The sequence below is a fragment of the Panthera onca genome, chromosome X, assembly GCF_046562875.1.
Source record: "Panthera onca isolate mPanOnc1 chromosome X, mPanOnc1 haplotype 2, whole genome shotgun sequence".
NCBI lineage: Eukaryota > Metazoa > Chordata > Mammalia > Carnivora > Felidae > Panthera > Panthera onca.
Window position 1 is genome coordinate 30,568,224 of NC_138357.1, and position 18,313 is coordinate 30,586,536.

General features: G+C 46.4%; 1 protein-coding gene across 2 annotated transcripts in view; it reads left to right on the plus strand.

Annotated features, from left to right (window-relative positions):
• Positions 1-18,313, plus strand: part of TMEM255A (transmembrane protein 255A) — a 55,090-nt gene that overhangs the window by 10,041 nt on the left and 26,736 nt on the right. The window contains exons 3-7 of one of the 2 annotated variants that reach the window (XM_081793778.1): positions 6,900-6,962; positions 9,317-9,406; positions 15,216-15,284; positions 16,572-16,643; positions 17,056-17,144. In XM_081793778.1, coding sequence (XP_081649904.1) covers positions 6,900-6,962; positions 9,317-9,406; positions 15,216-15,284; positions 16,572-16,643; positions 17,056-17,144 — 383 coding nt within the window. The remainder of the gene's footprint in view (positions 1-6,899; positions 6,963-9,316; positions 9,407-15,215; positions 15,285-16,571; positions 16,644-17,055; positions 17,145-18,313) is intronic. The other variant, XM_081793779.1, reaches the window with a different exon arrangement.

The window sequence follows — 18,313 nt, forward strand, 5'->3', positions numbered from 1 at the left end:
AGGGGAGCCTCATTCACATGAACCGGCAACCACTTGGAGGACTAAAACCCAATAAATAAAATATGCTCAGCAATAAACCCAGGCATTTTAAGATTCCATACTGGCAAATTGGTCACTCTGAATATAAATGATCAGTGTATAGCAATGTGAAAAATTTCAGGCTACTTGGAACTCTGATGTTTTGGGGTTAGCTCTGAGGGTTAAATGCTTTAACAATAAATGAGAATTCAAAATTTCAAAACAGACAAATTAGGGCGCAGTTATTACATTAAAAGAAGGCTTATTATACATACAACTCACTTAAATATAGAGACTCGGGCATTTTAAAATATAATTACATTTGTACAGCTCAAACTCACATGAAACTTTTCTGGGGCATATTCATTTTGCCAAGCGAGGTGCCCTTGTACGGCAAGGTGCATTATAATAGGTCATGAGCTACTTGATCTGAGCTAGAATCCTAAGACACACACACGCATGTATGCATCTTTAAAGGTGCTAATCTGCCCAAGCGGAACGGCGCAGTTTTTTTAAAAACTTAAAATCGGTGAAGAAAGACAAACTGGTTTAGGATTTTTACTATCCACGAATGTTCCAGACATTCCATTCCAGAAGAGTTCAGTGAGCTTTCTACACCGGAGGCCTAAAAAAGGCAAGAGGCTCACTTGTTGTATAAAGCTGAAAAGGGCAGGGGAGAGAGCGCGCTCCTTGTCTGTAACACTTTAACCTTCGATCCGGGAGAATGAAGCCTTTAAATGTGTTTCCCAAGCAACCCACAAGATGGGGTTGGCCACCTGATCAGCATGGAAATCTTTCATTCTTGTACCCTCTCCCCAGTTGTTGTACTGCTAAGACCCATGCCAGCCTGGGTTTTCTTTAGGAGAAAAAAAAGAGGAGTTTCAGCCCCGTTCACAAGGTGGGGGTGTGTGTGTGTGAGTTAATGGAAAAATTATATCAGAGTTACCGTGGGATAGTAGGAAACTGAGACAGCAGAGATCATTCAAAATAATGGCCCAGAAACTTTCTTTAGGCAGATGTGGCTTCAGCTTCACATGTAAAGACTCTTGATAAATCCAACAAAGTTTAGACTAAAGCATGCTAAGGAAACATACTGAGCTCTGGATGGTAGAAGTTTGTAGTTTATTGTGAATTAGGGAGAAATTTGTCCACCTCTTGTTGAAAATGTCTCTAAAATATAAAATCATTCTAAAATAAAGTTCCTACCCCTAAGGTACATTTCAAAGATGGGTCTTGAATCTGGATTTGCTAAATAAGACTTGTAATGCCGTAAAGTTCTAACCTTCATTGGCTCCCTGTTCCCTCCTTAGTTTTGTCATTCACAGCACTCCAAAGATGCCTTTGGTCTGGTCTCCCATTCCCCCCTCTTTTGCCAAAACTGTCAGTTCATGGCCTTGAACGCAACTTGGATTTTTCTGCCTTGCTGCTGTCATTTTCACTGTTCCCCCTGGTCTGGAATGTCCTCCCTGCGTTTCCTCTCTGTTTATCCAAATGCTCTGTTCTATCCCAACTTAAAGACAAGGCAGGACATTTTTCAACCGCGGGTGTCCACAGTGGCGTCTGCCATCTTTGAACTCCCCGCCATAGATTTTTCCTACTCATGGTTCCTGGAAAATACATCCTGCTTTGTGGCATCTGTAGGGCCATATTCTCATTTAGTTTTGTTTTTACAGGTCCCCGATCCCTTATCTGAATCCTTGGGCCAGATGTGTTGGAGAATTTAGATTTCTTTCCTTTTTTAAAATATTTTTAAAAAAAATTTTTAACATTTATTTATTATTGAGAGACAGAGAGACACAGAGCGTGAGCAGGGGAGGGGTGCGGGGGGGGGGGGAGACACAGAATCCGAAGCAGGCTCCAGGCTCTGAGCCGTCAGCACAGAACCCTACGCGGGGCTCGAACTCACAGACTGAGAGATCATGACCTGAGCTGAAGTCGGATGCTCAGCCGACTGAGCCACCCAGGCGCCCCTCTTTTTTTTAATATTTATTTTTTGGCGATGGAGAGCACAAGTGAGGGAGGGGCAGAGAGAGGGGGACAGAGGATCCGAAGCGGGCCTTGCACTGACAGGCTGACAGCAGCGAGCCCGATGTGGGGCTCGAACCCATGAACCGTGAGATCATGACCTGAGCCGAAGTCAGATGTCAATGGACTGAGCCATCCAGGTGCCCCTAGATTTCTTTTTTATTTTAGAAGGATAATACAGTGCATATATTATATTATCTAACATCCCAGGGGGGTTGAGAAAAACCCCATAATCAAGCACTTTCATATTCCTCTAATAAACTGAGTTTTTATACTAAGTGGATAAAGATTGTAAAATAATCTCACATCAGTTCAAGGTTTTGCCACCAAGTTAGTTACGAAAAAAAAACAACCTTTCGTTTTTAAGAGCTTTGTGGATTTCAGGATTATGGGAAGGAATTGTGGACCAGTTTACCTAATTATAGCTCCTTGAGGGTGAGTCTCATTGGTTGTAGTATCATATCCCCCACCCCTACTTCTGGCCTCCAAATCACAGATATAGCACGGTGCCTGCCACAGAGTAATGTCCAATTAACATGTATTGAACGACTAATCCTTCTGAGCCTCGGTGCAGTGAATGGGAATCGGCCTAGTCCAAAAAGAGCCGTTAAATCTGACTTTGATGTCTAACGATTTGTGTTTTCCTTCAACGAGTGGAGGGCAGCCAAATCAAAGCAAATTGGTTATTTATTCAGGTAATGGGGAATCAAGATGGAGGTCCAAAGGCCTACACTTGCCATGATTCCCTGCAGTTCTCAAGGGATAGCCAAAGAGCTTCCCTTTCTGGGGTCTCAGGAGAGTAAACAGTCGATTAGAAGTAGCTGCCCACTTTCAGGAAATTCTGTTGATTTTCCCCTTTTTATTTTCAACCCCTCAGCTCTTCCTCAGATAGGATTTTTCACTCCATCCTTGCAGGGAACCTCTTTCCCGGAGAGGGAGGGGAAGTGACGAAAGTCACTATTCTACTGACACACCACAAATGCAGCACAGTGTGGCTGAAAGAACACCAGCTGTTGGTCGGGGCACCTGTGGACTCCTGGCCCTGTCAGTAACTTGCTATAAGAGGGGATGAGTCCATACAATTCTCTAGGCCACCATTTTCCTATCTATCGAATGGGAATCGTATCAGCTCCACTGAACTCCACAGCGTTACTGTGACCAAAATGGAGGGCACGTGTTGCTTTAAGTTAAAATGCTTTTCAAATGTACGGTAGTTTTTGCAACACTGGTGCGTTCATCAGCCTGTCATCCAGGTGAGTGAATTCTTCCAGCATGACTCAAAAGACAGTAGTTCCCTGCCTGGTGATCTCTACCTATCTTTGACCCCATGTTAAAATGTCTCCTCCTCTGTGAAATCTTAGACTTAACATTTATTTAGCGTCCTACCTCATGCAAGTCACACCACGTACTTTGTTAAAAAAGGTTTTCTTTTATTTGAGTATAGTTGACACAATGCTGTGCTAGTTTCAGGTGTATGACATAGTGATTCAACCATTGTGCTGTGCTCACCACGAGTATAGCTACCATCTGTCACCGTACAACGTTATTATAATATTATTGACTGTATTCCCTATGCTGTGCATTTTGTTCCCATGATTTATTCATTCCATAACTGGAAGCCTGTGTCTCTCACTCCCCTTCACCTATTTTGCTCATCCTCCACACACACCCCCCCCCTTCCCTCTGGGAACCATCAGTTTGTTTTCTGTATTTATAGGTCTGACCCTGCTTTTTGTGTGTTTATTCATGTGTTCTGTTTTTCAGATTTTGCATATGATGAAATCATATGGTATCTGTCTTTCTCTGACTTACTTCACTTAGCATAACACCCTCTAGGTCCGTCCAGGTTGTCACAAATGGCAAGATCTCACCCTTTTATGGCTGCGTATACATACCACATCTTCCCTTATCTCTTTGTCTATCAGGGGACACTTAGATTGCCTCCATATCTTGGCTATTGTAAATCATGCTGCGATAAATGGAGGGGTGCATGTATCTTTTTGAATTAGTGTTTTTGTTTTCTTTGGGTATATACCTAGTAGAAGTCACACTACATACTTTATCTCATTTAATCCTCACAGCAGCCCTGTGTGGTAGTTACCATCATGGTTTGCATTTTATAAGTGAGGTACCTGAAGCACAGAGTGGTTAAGGAACTAGCCCAAGGTCACACAGTTTACAAATAGCAGAGCCAAGGATATAATACAAAATGAATGATTCTGTTCTCCTGTAGCACTATGTTTATATGTTGCCTGCGGTCCTTAACCCACAGTTTGTCTCTCCTTCACTGGACTAGGAGCCCCTGGAGGGCAGGGACCACATCCTGTTTATCTGGCACAAGTGCTTAGTGAATATTGGAAAGTTGAATGAATCGGAGTGGATTAGAATGGAATGGAAAGAAAAGGAGGGAACTGGATAAAGTAACTGTCTAACCTGGGACTTCGGTCCCAAGTGCCTTGTCTTTCCAGTCAATTCCATAAGGCTTCAGCCCACCTCTTCCTGGCCACTACCATCAGAGTTATTTGAGAGTGCCAGGAATGACGAGGTTTTTTGCTTCCTGTCTGAAGGTCAAGACTGCTGTTGGGGTCCAGGAGACCATTAAGTGAATATCTGTGGAAACTGATAAGCTGCTCAGTCAAAGGACTTATTTTCCATGTAAGAGACTGCCTCTGATTTTCTCACAGTCTCCACAAGTGGTCCAGAGTGCCATGAACACAAACTATTCATGGAATTCTTCCTAAAAAATAAAAGCTGTGGAATATATTGGAGGTGTGGATAAGAGAAAACATGAAGCTGTGTTATGAAATACAGCAAGCAATGATAAGATTTTCCAGCTCAAATTGGGTTAGAGTTGCTCAGAAACTAAATGTCTTCAAAAATGATACTAATCAGGGGCGCCTGGGTGGCTCAGTCAGTTAAGCGTCCAACTTCGACTCAGGTCATGATCTCACAGCTCGTGAGATGGAGCCCCGTGTTGGGCTCTGTGCTGATAGCTCAGAGCCTGGAGCCTGCTTGGGATTCCAGGTCTCCCTCTCTCTGCCTCCCTGGCTCGTGCTCTGTCTCTCTCTCTTTCTCAAAAATAAATAAACATTAAAAAAAGTTTTTAATGGTAATAATCACTAGAACAATAATTAATATTTCCTGAGTACTTACTGTGTGCCAAGCACTGTGCTAAGTTCTTTCAATGTATCATCCTGGTTTGTGCTTGCAAAAGCCCTACGAGATAGCCACCACTCTAGTCCCCATTTTCCAGATTCGGAGACTGAGGTTTAGAGAAGCCAATCAGTTTGTTCAAGATCCCACAAACAAAGGTGGAAGAGCTGGGGCAGGAAGCCAGGCTGGTGTGAGAACCAGGTTTTAATCAGTATACTGTATAAAACAACACATTTCAATTACATTTAAACTAAGAGCAGGTGTTGGGGCGCCTGGGTGGCTCAGTCAGTTAAGCGTCCAACTCTTGATTTCGGCTCAGGTCATGATCTCACGGTGGTTTGTGAGATCCAGCCCCGCGTCGGGCTCTGTGCTGACCATGAGGAGCCTGCTTGAGAGTTTCTCTCTCTGCCTCTCCCCCACTCTCTCCCTCTCTAAACAAACAAACAAACAAATAAATAAGAACAGGTGGGAGATGGGCATAGTTTACCTGTTGAGTGAGGATGTTCTCAGTAGAGTCTTGGATGGCACATGATATACTCTTCATACACTTCGGCTTCTATTTCCCAAGAGGGGTTGCTGGCTGAGTGGCCCTGAAGAATGAGTCCTTGGAAACTTGTATTCATTCCTTCCCTTCATTCCCTTTCATCCTTGGGTTTCTGAGACAGTGACCCAGCCCCCCCAGGCAGCCCACCACATTCCTGCCTCGCCCTCCAGGCCATTAGATTTCCAACCACAGGTGTAAGGCTTGGGGGGGCCTCAGACTGAAATAGATGCCCCTGTTAGCCATGGTAAGGCTGCAGATGGAAACCGGGACCATTAGTGAGGTTAAGAGACTCGCAGCTACATTGCTGAGCTTGTGTTAAGATTTATTGGCCCATGCTCACCACTCTTTACTTCTTCCGTTTTTACCCCTATCGGCAGCCTTCGTTAGTGATCGTGTTCAGCTGAGACGGGCCACCTCAGTCCGCTAATGGCAGAAGTGAGAGGAAAGTGGGACCCGCTACACTGAGCCATCATCCAATCCACTTAGACAGGGAAATTGTTTCGCAGGGTTTTATGCTGCCATTTCTGTTCACCCTCTAATGAATGCTTTCTGTCCATAAATGAAGCAGAGATGGAAGAAGAGGTGAATAAGTGCTAACATAAATTGCAGTGGGTCAGCCACAAATACAAGCTTTCAAAAAATAGGGTTGGTTTTTTTTTTTAAGTCTAGGTTAAGGTGCTTGCTGATTTCTAAAGTACTTCCTGGGTTTGATTAGTGTGCCGGATGCATCAAAAATTGCTATTTCAAATCTTCATTTTGTAATCCATGCATCAGAGTAGAAGGCCTCTTTTCAAAAAAAAAAAAAAAGATTCAGATCAGAATATAATGTGTGCTTTTCACCGTTACATGTCTCTTACTGACTCACCAGTCACGCGCTAGGTAATGGATATTGACATTGAGATAGGCAGGCTCTGAAACGCTCTGGTTGACCTTTACTCGTAGCTTTTAGGTATGATTTATTTCTATGAAGAAAAAATTTGCAAATAGTGGGGGAAGCACTTTTATTGAACACCTTGTATCTGTGTAACAGTTGCATGTGGCTTTAGCATCTATACCCCAGTTCTTTTCCGTTGTCCTGAATCATATCCAGGAGCTGCAATGATCGTGTGGCCAGGCTGGCCACCTTCCCACATGCTATGTTTGCCATGTTGCTTTGCAGCTCGGCTTTGGATCGTTCCTTGGAATCATCGGATCAAACCTTGTCGAGAACAAACGGCAGATGGTAAGTCTGCATCGCTATAGAATTACACTCTTTGTCTGAAAAAGCTGAATATATGTATGAATTAAATAACACACTTCCTAAGGTTGCCCACATTGGGCCACAAAAGTAACTGCTCCTTTGCCTTTTCTCCTCAGCCTCCAGGGAACTTGTTCGAAAGTGACCCTGTGGTATGGGACTTGTTCTCATCTTGCCCGATGCTCCCTCAGTGCCCTAGTTGGTCTCCTTAAGTGAAAGAGATAGAATATTCTGGATCTTGCCCTTTGCTCTCCTCCTCCCTCTCAGATGCATAACCTTTGGGGAAGGTTTTTGCAGAGGGCTCCTGCCTTTTAGGGTATTACAATCTAGGAGACTTAGATCAAGAGGACAAGTCACACTTGGGGCACACAAAAGACAAAATTATGAAGCCAACCTAAAGTATTCCCACGACTCATACTTCAAAGCTAAGTGTGTTGTAATGTTCAAAGGAAGAAGGAACATGTAACAGGAGGTAAAACTTAGAAAGTTCTATGTCCTAACAGGGGCCACAAGGGCAAGCTGTTGGGTTTCCTGGTATGGACCGAATTGCAAGCATATTGTAGATTTATTGGCTTGTAAATCAAGATGCCTGGTGAGTGGTCAGATGGTGGACTGATTAGGCTCCCCCAGTACAAGCCTCTGTGGCATCTAGACTTTGATAATGGGGTCTATTTAACAGCAAGTTTAATCAGATAACGTCATAGCTCCAGGGACAGAGAACTCTAACCATATGTTCTCATATGAATCGCCCTCAAGGGAGAGATCATAGTTCTCTTCTTCCATTTCACCTGGACTCCCTGCCTCCCCTGCCTGTTGTGTTTGCACTTGGGGCTTACATTATTCAAAATAACGGGAGAGTTTTAATTGTAGAGCTGATCATAGCATAGCTGATAATGCCAATTTCATGACATCGTTCATCCATTATTTACCAATTCTCTGTAGCGCTGTGAAGTGAGATTTATGGGGAGAGGCTTCTGAACAACTCCTGAAGGAGATGAGTATTTCCTCCTGGCCTGTAGAGGAGGGAGAACCTTAGGGCGGCCTTGACTTTGATTTGATTTTGCCCGGGAGAGCAGTTTAATGCCATGCTATTTCCCCCCTCTTTGCCCCCAAACACCTGAAGAAAGCAAAACACTGATTCCATCTAGTTCTGAGGGTCAACACGGGCAGACGGTAGGCTTAGGCAGCGCCTGCCCCTGCCCCTGTAAGTACCTTCCCCCGCACTGGGTTGTAGTATCACCCTTGTAGTGGAAGACGAATTATTAGGAAAACTTGTCATTTAACATGATCATATAACATGATATAACATGTATATATACACTCATATACATATATACGCATATACATATGCATATATACTCATCATATAACATGTTGAGTATAGGGCGGTCTGGTTCAAGCAAACATTTTCTTACTTAAAAATTTTGGGGGGTGCCTGGGTGGCTCAGTCAGTTCAGCGTCCGACTTTGGCTCAGGTCATGCTCTCCAGATTTGTGAATTCAAGCCCTGGGTCGGGCTGTGTGCTGACGGCCCAGAGCCTGGAGCCCACCTCGGATTCTGTGTCTCCCTCTCTCTCCCCGCCCCTCCCCCGCTCGCACTCTGTCTCTCCCTCTCTCAAAAAGAAATAAGCATTTGAAAAATTTTTAAGAAAAAATAAATAAATACTAAAAAGAAAAAAGAAAACTTTTTTTATATATTACGCAGAGTTAGTTGATCAGTTCCAGAGACTTCAACCCTTGTCAAATGTCTTTGGTATTTACTTTGGTATTTGTCTTTGGTATTTACATCTTACTAAGTTGACTGTTCTTTCTTCAACAATGCAGAAGGCCATGTAGGGTTGTGTGGGGCCTCAGAACCATCCCTGTCTTCATCAGTGCCCACTGCGAGGGGTTGAGAAGAACACTGGACTAGGAGTTGGTGGGCCTCAGACCGGATGGTGACCCCGGGCACACCACTTCCCCTCCTTGAGCCTCCAATCCACCAGTAAATAAAATAGGGGGTTGGACCACATGATGTCAAAGGTCCGACATCTTTCTGAGTCTGAGCCTGGAAGAGCCACACGCGTTCCTCCTTGGACAATAGGCTGGATGTTCATTTGGTGCTGACAGACTCACTGAATGAGTTTCTTAGCTTGCCCTGAACATGGGGAACGTGCTTCAGTGGCCCCTTCCCTGCCTCCCTCGGCTCCCACTCATCCTGGATGATTGAAGAAAGCACCCTCATGGGGTGGCCGGCCAGAGTTCTGCATTGGCTGGCATTCTCTTGGGGACCATCTAGTCTCCAGAAGCAGCAAGAGTGGAAGGCTAACAGACACTTTTGTTCCCCCCTCATCCTCGCAGCTGGTGGCCTCCATCGTCTTTATCAGCTTTGGGGTGATTGCGGCCTTCTGTTGTGCCATCGTCGACGGGGTCTTTGCTGCGAGACACATTGTGAGTACTTTCAGTCCTGGGTTCAAGCCATTGTATGATACAGCAAAGTTGAGTGTGTGCTGAGATGTGTGCCGAGTGCTGTGAGGGGTACAGAAGAGGGAGAAAACAAGACCTGTGTCTCAGGTTGCCGACAGTCGAGGACACCACGGGACACACGGTCATCTAGAGAACAGGGGCTGAGCCGGGGGTATAAACTCTAAGTACCAGAGCGGTTTATCCTGGACTCCAGTGGCCAGGACAGGCTTCCCCGTGGTGGTGGGAGTTAAGCCTTTGACACGTAACTGAGATTTGGAAAGGCAGAGGGAAGGGCTTTGGGGCCAGGGGAATGACTCGGAGGTGACGTTGGGAGCGAGGAGGCAGGGAAGAGCAGGGGGGCCGATGACTTGAGAGCCTTGGAGGCTTCAGCAGCCACAAGAACAGACCATGAGGACAGAGTCACCTTTTCTCAGATACCTGAACTTTGCTGTCCCTACAACCATGGCTGGCTTTTAGTGATAGGATTGGGCTCCAGAGAAGGCCCCAGAGCTAGAAGCCTCCACTCAGAGCCCAGTCCTGGAGTGCGGGTGCCAAATCCTTCCTCCTCTGGAGAAGCTGCACCTTGAGAAAGGCCATTTTACTCCTGAAACCCAAACCTGTGCTCTTGTTTGAGGAAGCCTGGGATTCAGGGCATTCCTATGTGGCTGTCTACAGGAGCCCTCGCCCCTCTTTCAGTACTTTCCATTCCATAGTGTTCCAGACTATTCTGCTAGGGCTGACTTCTCCATCAGGCACAATAGGCACAATGCCTGTGGCCCATAAGACTTTCAGGGTTTCAGTAAAATATTAGCATTTCTTTTCAAATCCATAGAAACATGATAAGCTTTTAGGTCAAGAAAAAGTTTTCCCATATAATATAAATATATTTGTCTTTATACCAATGCAGTCATTAGATATAATTAAAATAAAGAAGGGGCGCCTGGGTGGCTCAGTCAGTTAAGCATTTGACTCTTGATTTCAGCTCAGGTCATGATCTCACGGTTCGTGAGCTTGACCCCCGTGTCGGGCTCCATGCTGACAGTGCAGGGCCTGCTTGGGATTCTCTCTCTCCCTCTTTCTCTGCCCTTCCCCCACTAGCGCTCTCTCTCTCAAAATAAACCTTTAAACAAAATAAAGAAAATATAATTTTCAATATTTTTTAATGGGGAGAAGGACCCACAAAAGCAAAAGTGCCTAGGTCCCAGGGAGGCTGTAACATAGCCCTGATCCAGCCCACAAACCCAAATCAAAAGCGAGCCACAGCAACTTACTGGGCCCCCACAACCAACACAAGTACTCCTTTCATTCCTACTGAATCAGCAGGGAGAATGAAAACACCTCGTGAACTAGTTGGAACTGTTTTGCTTTCCAAAACAACTGAATTGGAGCAAAATTGTATTACCAGAATCTTCTATGGATCAATGGCACTTTATTCCATTTCAGTCACTGGCTAATAGTGCAGGTCATGTTGAGGGAGCCTCGTGGGTATGGTTGGATCTGGGGAAGGATGATCCGTGACGTTATTATTTCAATTCCAACTTGCTCTTGGACCCTCCTCTCAGGAGTAAGAGTCAGTCCATCATTTGCCAAGATTGGAGGGACTCATGTGGTTGGTGCTTCCCCACAAGCAGTCTCCGAATTGGTGTCTCAGGAGAGGATTTCTGGGCAGAGGGCAGAGGGCAGAGCAAGGGGTGAGAGAGAGAGGGTCTTTACCCGATTTTCTTTCCGGGCCGAGAATTTAAATGTAGGCCCCTCTATCAGACCCATCCCTTCTGATTTTAGATGAGAACAGCCATCTTCTTAATCTTTTTCTTCTTAAAAAGGCCAGTGATACATGGGGAACTCGTAACATCCACAAGCCCACCACCCTAACTTAGCAATCCGTATCATTTTTGCATATGACCCTCTGAGTAAGCACCCAGTTGTGTGGCTGTGTGTAGCATGGTTGCAGCCAATCATGGCATGCGTGCTATTGGTATTCAACAGGAGCCATCTTAATAACAACAATGCCTTGTTTTTGTGTAGCGTATTTAGCTTTTAAATGTGCCTTCACATCTATTGTCTCATTGGAGACCCACAGCAATCCTGTGAGATATGTAGGGCAAGCATTATTATCCCCATTTGACAAGCAGTATTCACTCTGAGGCAGTCTCCATGGTAACAGAGGCCTAGTGGCCAAGAAGCCTGCAGTAGATTTTGATGGCATCATGAGCTAAAATGGCTTCCTCTTTTTCCTTCTTCCTCCCACTCCTAGTGTGTTTTTTTTTTAACAGCTTTATTGAGATGTAGTTCACATCCCATATAATTCACCCACTTAAAGTGTACAATTCAGTGGTTTTCAGTATCCTCACTGTTACGTGGAAACCACCACCACATCAATTTTAGAAGATTTTCAGCATCCCCCAAAAGAAGCCCCATGCTCTTGACTCTCACCTCCCTTTACCCCTAGTCACCTCAGCCCTAGGCAGCTACTAGTCTACTTGTTTTTTTCTTGATAGATTTCCCTATGCTAATTAACCTTTCATATTAATGGGATCATAGAATATCATGGTCTTTTGCGACCTGACTTCTTTCACTTAGTGTGCTATCCTCAGGGCTCACCCATGTCGTAGCATGTATCAGTGCTTCATAGCTTTTCATGGCCTAATAATATTCCACCGTATGGATATACCACATGTTGTTTGTCCATTCGGTGGCCGATGGGCATTTGGGTTGTTTCCAGCTTGTGGCTTTTATTAATAATGCTGCTCTAAACATGCATGTACCATGTGGCCATATGTTTTTGTTTTCCTTGGGTATATACCTAGGAGTGGAATTGCCTGGCCATATGGTAACCACGTTTACCCTTTTGAGGACCTACTGGACAGTTTCCGAAAAGAGCCGCACCATTTTCCATTCCCACCAGAAGTGTATGTAGGAGAGTTCCCATTTCTCTGCATCCTTGCCGACTCTTATGATCTGACTTTTTGATTCTAGTATCCCACTAACCATCCCAGTGGGAATCAAGTGGTATCTCAGTGTGGTTTTGATTTGCGTTTCCTTGACACTCCTAAATGTTTTTGAGCACTGGCCTCTGTCAAAGGCAATGGAGAAAAATCCAAGTTATACTTACTGGAAGTTTCCTCTAACGACCACCTACGTGTCTCTGACTCCAGGCCCTCTGTACTTCCCACAGTTAGTGGCCTGCAGCAAAGTGTTTGATTCGTGGATTTGGGTTAAGGCTGGATGAATCTTTTAGAAAACCTTTCTGCTTACACTGCACCTGTCCTAAGACATCTGCCAGCCCTCACTGACACCCAGAGAGTTTTGAGAAAGGAGGCTTTGTTAATGTATGGCAATATCCGTTGGCCAGTTTAACGAAAGGCCCTTTTGGATCCTAGCACTGCTTGGGTGGGCTAAAGCCAGGCTTTCTTTTTATAAACAATGAATTTTTTAAAAGATTTTATATTTAAGTCATCTCTACACCCAACGTGGGGCTCGAAGTCACAACTTCGAGATCACGAGTCACGTGCTCCTCTGAGCCAGCCGGGTGCCCCTAAAGCCAGCCTTTCCTGTTGTTGAAATCTCTCAGCACTATCTTGCCCTGTCCTTTGGCTTGGGAATGTGTGAGCTACCTCTCAAGACCTACCTTCTTACACGCCCCTTTAAATATGTCTTCTTCCTTCTCTCTTGTCTCCTAGTTCTTTCCTTCCCCGCCCCCAACATGGCCCTTAACCATCTGGGAAGGTCATTTTGCCTTTTTGTAACAGTTTCCCCTCTTTCAAATGGATGTAATAGTAACCTACCTCTCAGGCTCAACCTGAGTGTGATATGAAGTAATGGGTGCAAACTGGGCCTGGCACAGAGTAGGCACTCAGCATAAAGCAATGTCCATTTCCATCTCTTCGCTCCAGAGTCGGAAGCCCTTCGGATTTGAAAGGTCACCGAGCCCTCACGAAGTGACTTTTTCCTACCTCCCAGTTGCCAGGGCTTATTCCTTCTCGGAGGTCTCAATGCAGAATAGCAGCCAGAGGCAGCAAAGGGGCAACCGTCACACACGTCTGTCTTCATCTGGGGCAGTTGGCGGCTGAATGCTTTTTGCAGAACCAGGAGGTCGGGAGGGCTGTGACCAGCGTATCAAGCCTCCCTTTCCACAAGATAATAGTGGTCTCTGCTATTGTGCAAACACGGAAAATAAACCCTGCTGCGTGTGAACATGAGAACCCTCGCTCCTTTCCCCCCTAACTCCAGCCTCAGCCAACAGGTCAATGTACTTTCAGAACAGTGAACAAACAAGAGGTCCCTGTAGAAGCAGCTGATGGGAAGTCTTAGGTGCTCGATGGGGCTGGGAGGCAGGAGGCACTGGGGTGTCAGGATCAGGAGATGTTAAATCATCCGTGGGAAAAGCAGCCACTGGGATTTGAAAATGGCAAGTGGGGGCAGGAGGGAAGGTGCTTGGCCACCCACCCCCCAGGTCAGTTTGCATGAACTTCTTGTCCCGTCCTAACCTGCTTTTGGCCAGAGCTCCGCCACCACTCAGGAGATGTTTAGCATCACCCCAGAAGTGAACAGTATCCCCTGCCTGCAAGTTTCCAGGCAGCCCTGGATGGTGCCTGTCTGCTCTGCCCCAACCCCCGTGCCTGGGAGTTCCCTCAGCAGGAAGCTGGCCAAGCCAGGAGGGTAAACCAGCTGCCCTTGAGCCCCATGTTAGTTTTCTGGGCTTTAGCAGTGTGTTTGGAGTTCACTGTCTTTACCTAGTATCCCTAGTATCTGTGTAGTTGAGTGGAAATGGCTCATAGTGTAGTTGAGTTAAACTCTACAGCAGTCTCAGGACACCCGGGTGGCTCAGTTGGCTAAGTGTCCAGCTCTCGGTTTCAGCTCAGGTCATGATCTCATGGTTTTGTGAGTTCGAGCCCTGCATCAGGCTCTGTGTTGACGGTGCGGGCCCTGCATGGGATTCTCTGTCTCCCTCTCTCTCTGCTCCTCCTCCACTCATGTTCTCTCTGTCTCTCTCAAAATAAATAAATAAACTTAAAGAATTTTTGAAAGAGGGGCGCCTGGGTGGCTCAGTCGGTTGTGTGTCCGACTTCGGCTCAGGTCACGATCTCATGGTCTGCGAGTTTGAGCCCCGTGTCGGGCTCTGTGCTGACAGCCCAGAGCCTGGAGCCTGCTTCGGATTCTGTGTCTCCCTCTCTCTCTGCCCCTAACCCACTCGCATTCTGCCTCTGTCTCTCTCAAAAATAAATAAACATTAAAAAAAAATTTTAAAGAAATCTACAGTAGTCTCAGTAGCTGCTCAGCCCCCTGGGGCTTGCTTCCTGAGCTCTTCCTTCTGGAAAAGCTGTGGCAATGACAGCAGGGAGCACATGTCAGCCAGCCTGTGTCCTGTCCTCAGGTGATGATGAGAACTCATTGATGGAGTTGGGCTCCCTCCTTTTGAGAGTATGGTGTTGTAAGAATTTTGAATCTTGTTCCCTGGGGACTCTTTGGAAGAAGACAAAGACTGGAAATAAAAGAAAACCAGAGAGGAAATTTCAAGAAAACCATTTCTTAGTCAGTTTCCGAATTTCTCATTAACCAAGTGGCCCAACAGAAAGCAGTTATTAGAACATCTTAATCTAATCCTCAGATTCTCAGGGTCCATAGAAGGGCTGCTTTCAGAAATTAACCCAACCCACTGCCTACTCGTGTGTGTGTGTGTGTGTGTGTGCGTGTGTGTGCGTGTGTGTGTTCAAATCTTTTATTACCCATCAGAGCACTTGCTGCTTTATTTTCCAAAACCAACACTTCTTTGGTTTGGTGTTTCCCTTTCCAGGATCTGAAACCACTCTACGCTAACCGGTGCCACTACGTCCCCAAGACATCCCAGAAGGAGGCTGAGGAGGTGAGCCAGAATGAGGCTGCATGTCTTACTTTTGGGGAAAGCCTTCCGTTCTGCCTGAAACCCCCTTCCCTGTACTCCTTTTCACGGGCCTAAGGCTTGCTGTTAGGTGTCTGTAGCTGATTTGTTCAGTGGGTCAGAGCACAGTGTTAATGAGGCCACGGTCATAGGTTGGAGCCTCAAGAGGCCTAATCAGATTTACTTTGCTCTGTGGCCACAGGCTGCCCCTCTGACCCCAGCAGGCAGCCTCTCCGTGTGTGGCTTTGATCCCAAGAGGGACAGATGAGTACAGAGGCCACAGGGCAGGCCACTCCCCCAGCTCTGTGGATGGCGGTTTGGTCGTCTGGACTCGGTGCCCAGCTGCAGGGAAAGCAGGAGCCTCACCAGAGCACTGGGCCTGGACCAGGGAGGCAGAGCCTGGGTCTCACACGCAGGAGGGGTCAGGAAGCCAAACGAGGGTAATCGAGAAGCCCGGTCCACTCTAAGGCTCTGAAAAGGCCTGGACTGTGGGCCTGGCCCCTCTCATGACACCCCAAGAGGCCAGTCTGCTAATGCACGACGACTTGTCTCGCTTGCCCTATGCATCTCTCCTCGTGTTCCACGCCGCCTTGCGCGGAACTAGAGGCAGCAGGCAGTGAGGTGAAGCACGACTCCGGGCCACTTTCAGAAATTAACGCAATCCCACTGCCTGCTTGTGTGTGTGCACAATAATTGCCCCCCAGCCCAGAGATTCCTTTCATATGAAACTACCATTCGACATAAAATACAATGCGAATGGTGCCCTTGGAGTTAGGCGGGGCGATGGCCCTCCTCCCAACGCATCAGGGCAGATATTTCTATTATGGCTCTGCCTTTCACTTCTCCCCCTACTTTGCACCCAATCCCAAATTTACTGTTTTTCTAACTACCCATGGGTTCAAAGGGAGGAGTAGAAACGTTCACGTGCCAACAGCTTATCAGAAAGGCAGTGAGCATTTGGATGGAGGACCCGATATAGAAAAAGCGCCTGTTTACTACAAATATTCTCTATAACACAGTGAAACACATTCACAAGCACTTCCTTGCATCCATAAAGGACGAGAGTCTGGAAAATTTCTTCCCAACAGAAGATGGTAAATGGAAATGGATCTTTTACATGTTTTGCAAACTCGAGATGTGTGAAATGTCATTGCTGTTCTGATTTCGTGGCGATCGCTTTCTCGTGTTAACTTGGTGACTGTAAAAATATTAATGACTTCCATAGGTTCACTTGTAACCCTGGTCCCCCTAACCCTATTTTTCCTATATAAGGTCATAAGTTCCTCAACCAAAAATTCTCCTTCCGCGAGGGTTCTGAGGAACCTTACCCAGGCAGCTAGAGAGGTACTATTGTACTTCAAAGTGCATGTGACAGCCTTTCTGTCTTCCTCCCCATCTGATCCCCCGCCCCTTGTTCCCCCCCCACCATTCCCCTTCCCCACTTACTTTCATTTCCTGCTGTCATTTGTTCTTCCGCCTGTCCTTCCATCCATCCTTCCTCCTCTGCATCTCCGCCCTTCAGGGATGGGGCACTGAGGGCTGTGGCTGAGGCTGGACGGACCCCAGCTACACGGTGGCTCGTGTCAGGCACAGGTCAGCCAGCCCCGTGCCCAGCCCCATCCCTCTCCTGCGTTGGTGTGTTCATTTCGCAGCCATCCTCACCGCCTCCATCAGTCACTAACTCATATTTCCAGTCCCAGAGGGTCCTGCCTCCCATCCAGTGCCAGCCCATCTCTTCACTGTTGTGTGCCCTCAGGTGAACTGCCCTCACCTCAGCCGTGGATTCTGCACGCCTCGCATCCGGGGCAACACCTGCTTTTGCTGTGATCTCTACAACTGTGGCAAGTAAGTGCTGAGCACCGCCGCACAGGAATGATGGTTTGACCACAGTGGGCACTAGGAGGGCCGAGGCGGGGCGGAGGGGTGGGGGGAGCGCAAGGGCACACGGTAGGGATCTGAGAAATGGAAGATGTTGGTCTGTCAACAGATTTCAGCTAGTAAGCATTACCTGCCTTATCCGTGCCAGGCATCACGCTAAGTGCTTTGGAATACTTGATCTCATTTTGTTCTTACCTATGATGTATGTAGGATTATTCTCTCCATTTTACAGATGGTGAGAGTGAGGCTCAGAGGAGGCAGACACCTGGCCCAAGGTCACCCAGAACTTGAAAACAGTAGAGGTAGAGTTCAAACCCAGTTCTGTCTTAAGTCCAAGTTCAACAACATTCAACAGATAGTTACTGAGCACTTTCTCTGGGCTTGGGCCTGTTCTAGACACTGCTGACTCAGCAGCAAACAAGATAAAAGTCCTTTCCCTTATGAAGCTTGTATTTTAATAGGGAAGACAGTCAATAATACATGGATATAAAATATGCCAGGTGTTGATCAGAGCTTGAGAAAAAAATGAAGCAGGAGAGGTAGATAGGTAGGTGAGGGTGAGGGTGCTGTGTGAGACAGAGGAGCCAGGGAAGGTCTTTTTGAGGAGGTGACATTTGTGCAGAGACCGGAACAAAGCGAGAGAGCAACCCAAGTAGATACCTGGGGAAAGAGTGTTTTCAAGCAGCAAGAACAGCAAGTGCAAAGGCCCTGAGGCAGGAGCAGGCTCAGTGCTAGTCTTGTTTGGTCACTCGGCTCTCTGCCCTCTAATTGCAAAAACGTCACTTATTCTTTTTTTCAAAACATATTTACGGGTGCCTGGGTGGCTCAGTCAGTTGAGCATCTGACATCAGCTCAGGTCATGATCTCACAGTTCATCGAGTTCTAGCCCTGCATCAGGCTCTGTGCTAACAGCTCAGGGCCTGGAGCCTGCTTCAGATTCTGTGTCTCCCTCTCTCTCTGCCCTCCCCCTCTTGCGTTCTCTCTCTCTTTCTCAAAAATAAATAAACATTAAAATAATTTAAAAAAACATATTTAGGTGGTGGGAATACAGAGTCTATACCTCTGAGGAACTCACAGACTCATAGGGAAGACAGACATGAGAACAATTGATTATATACAACAGAGTGTGATAGGTA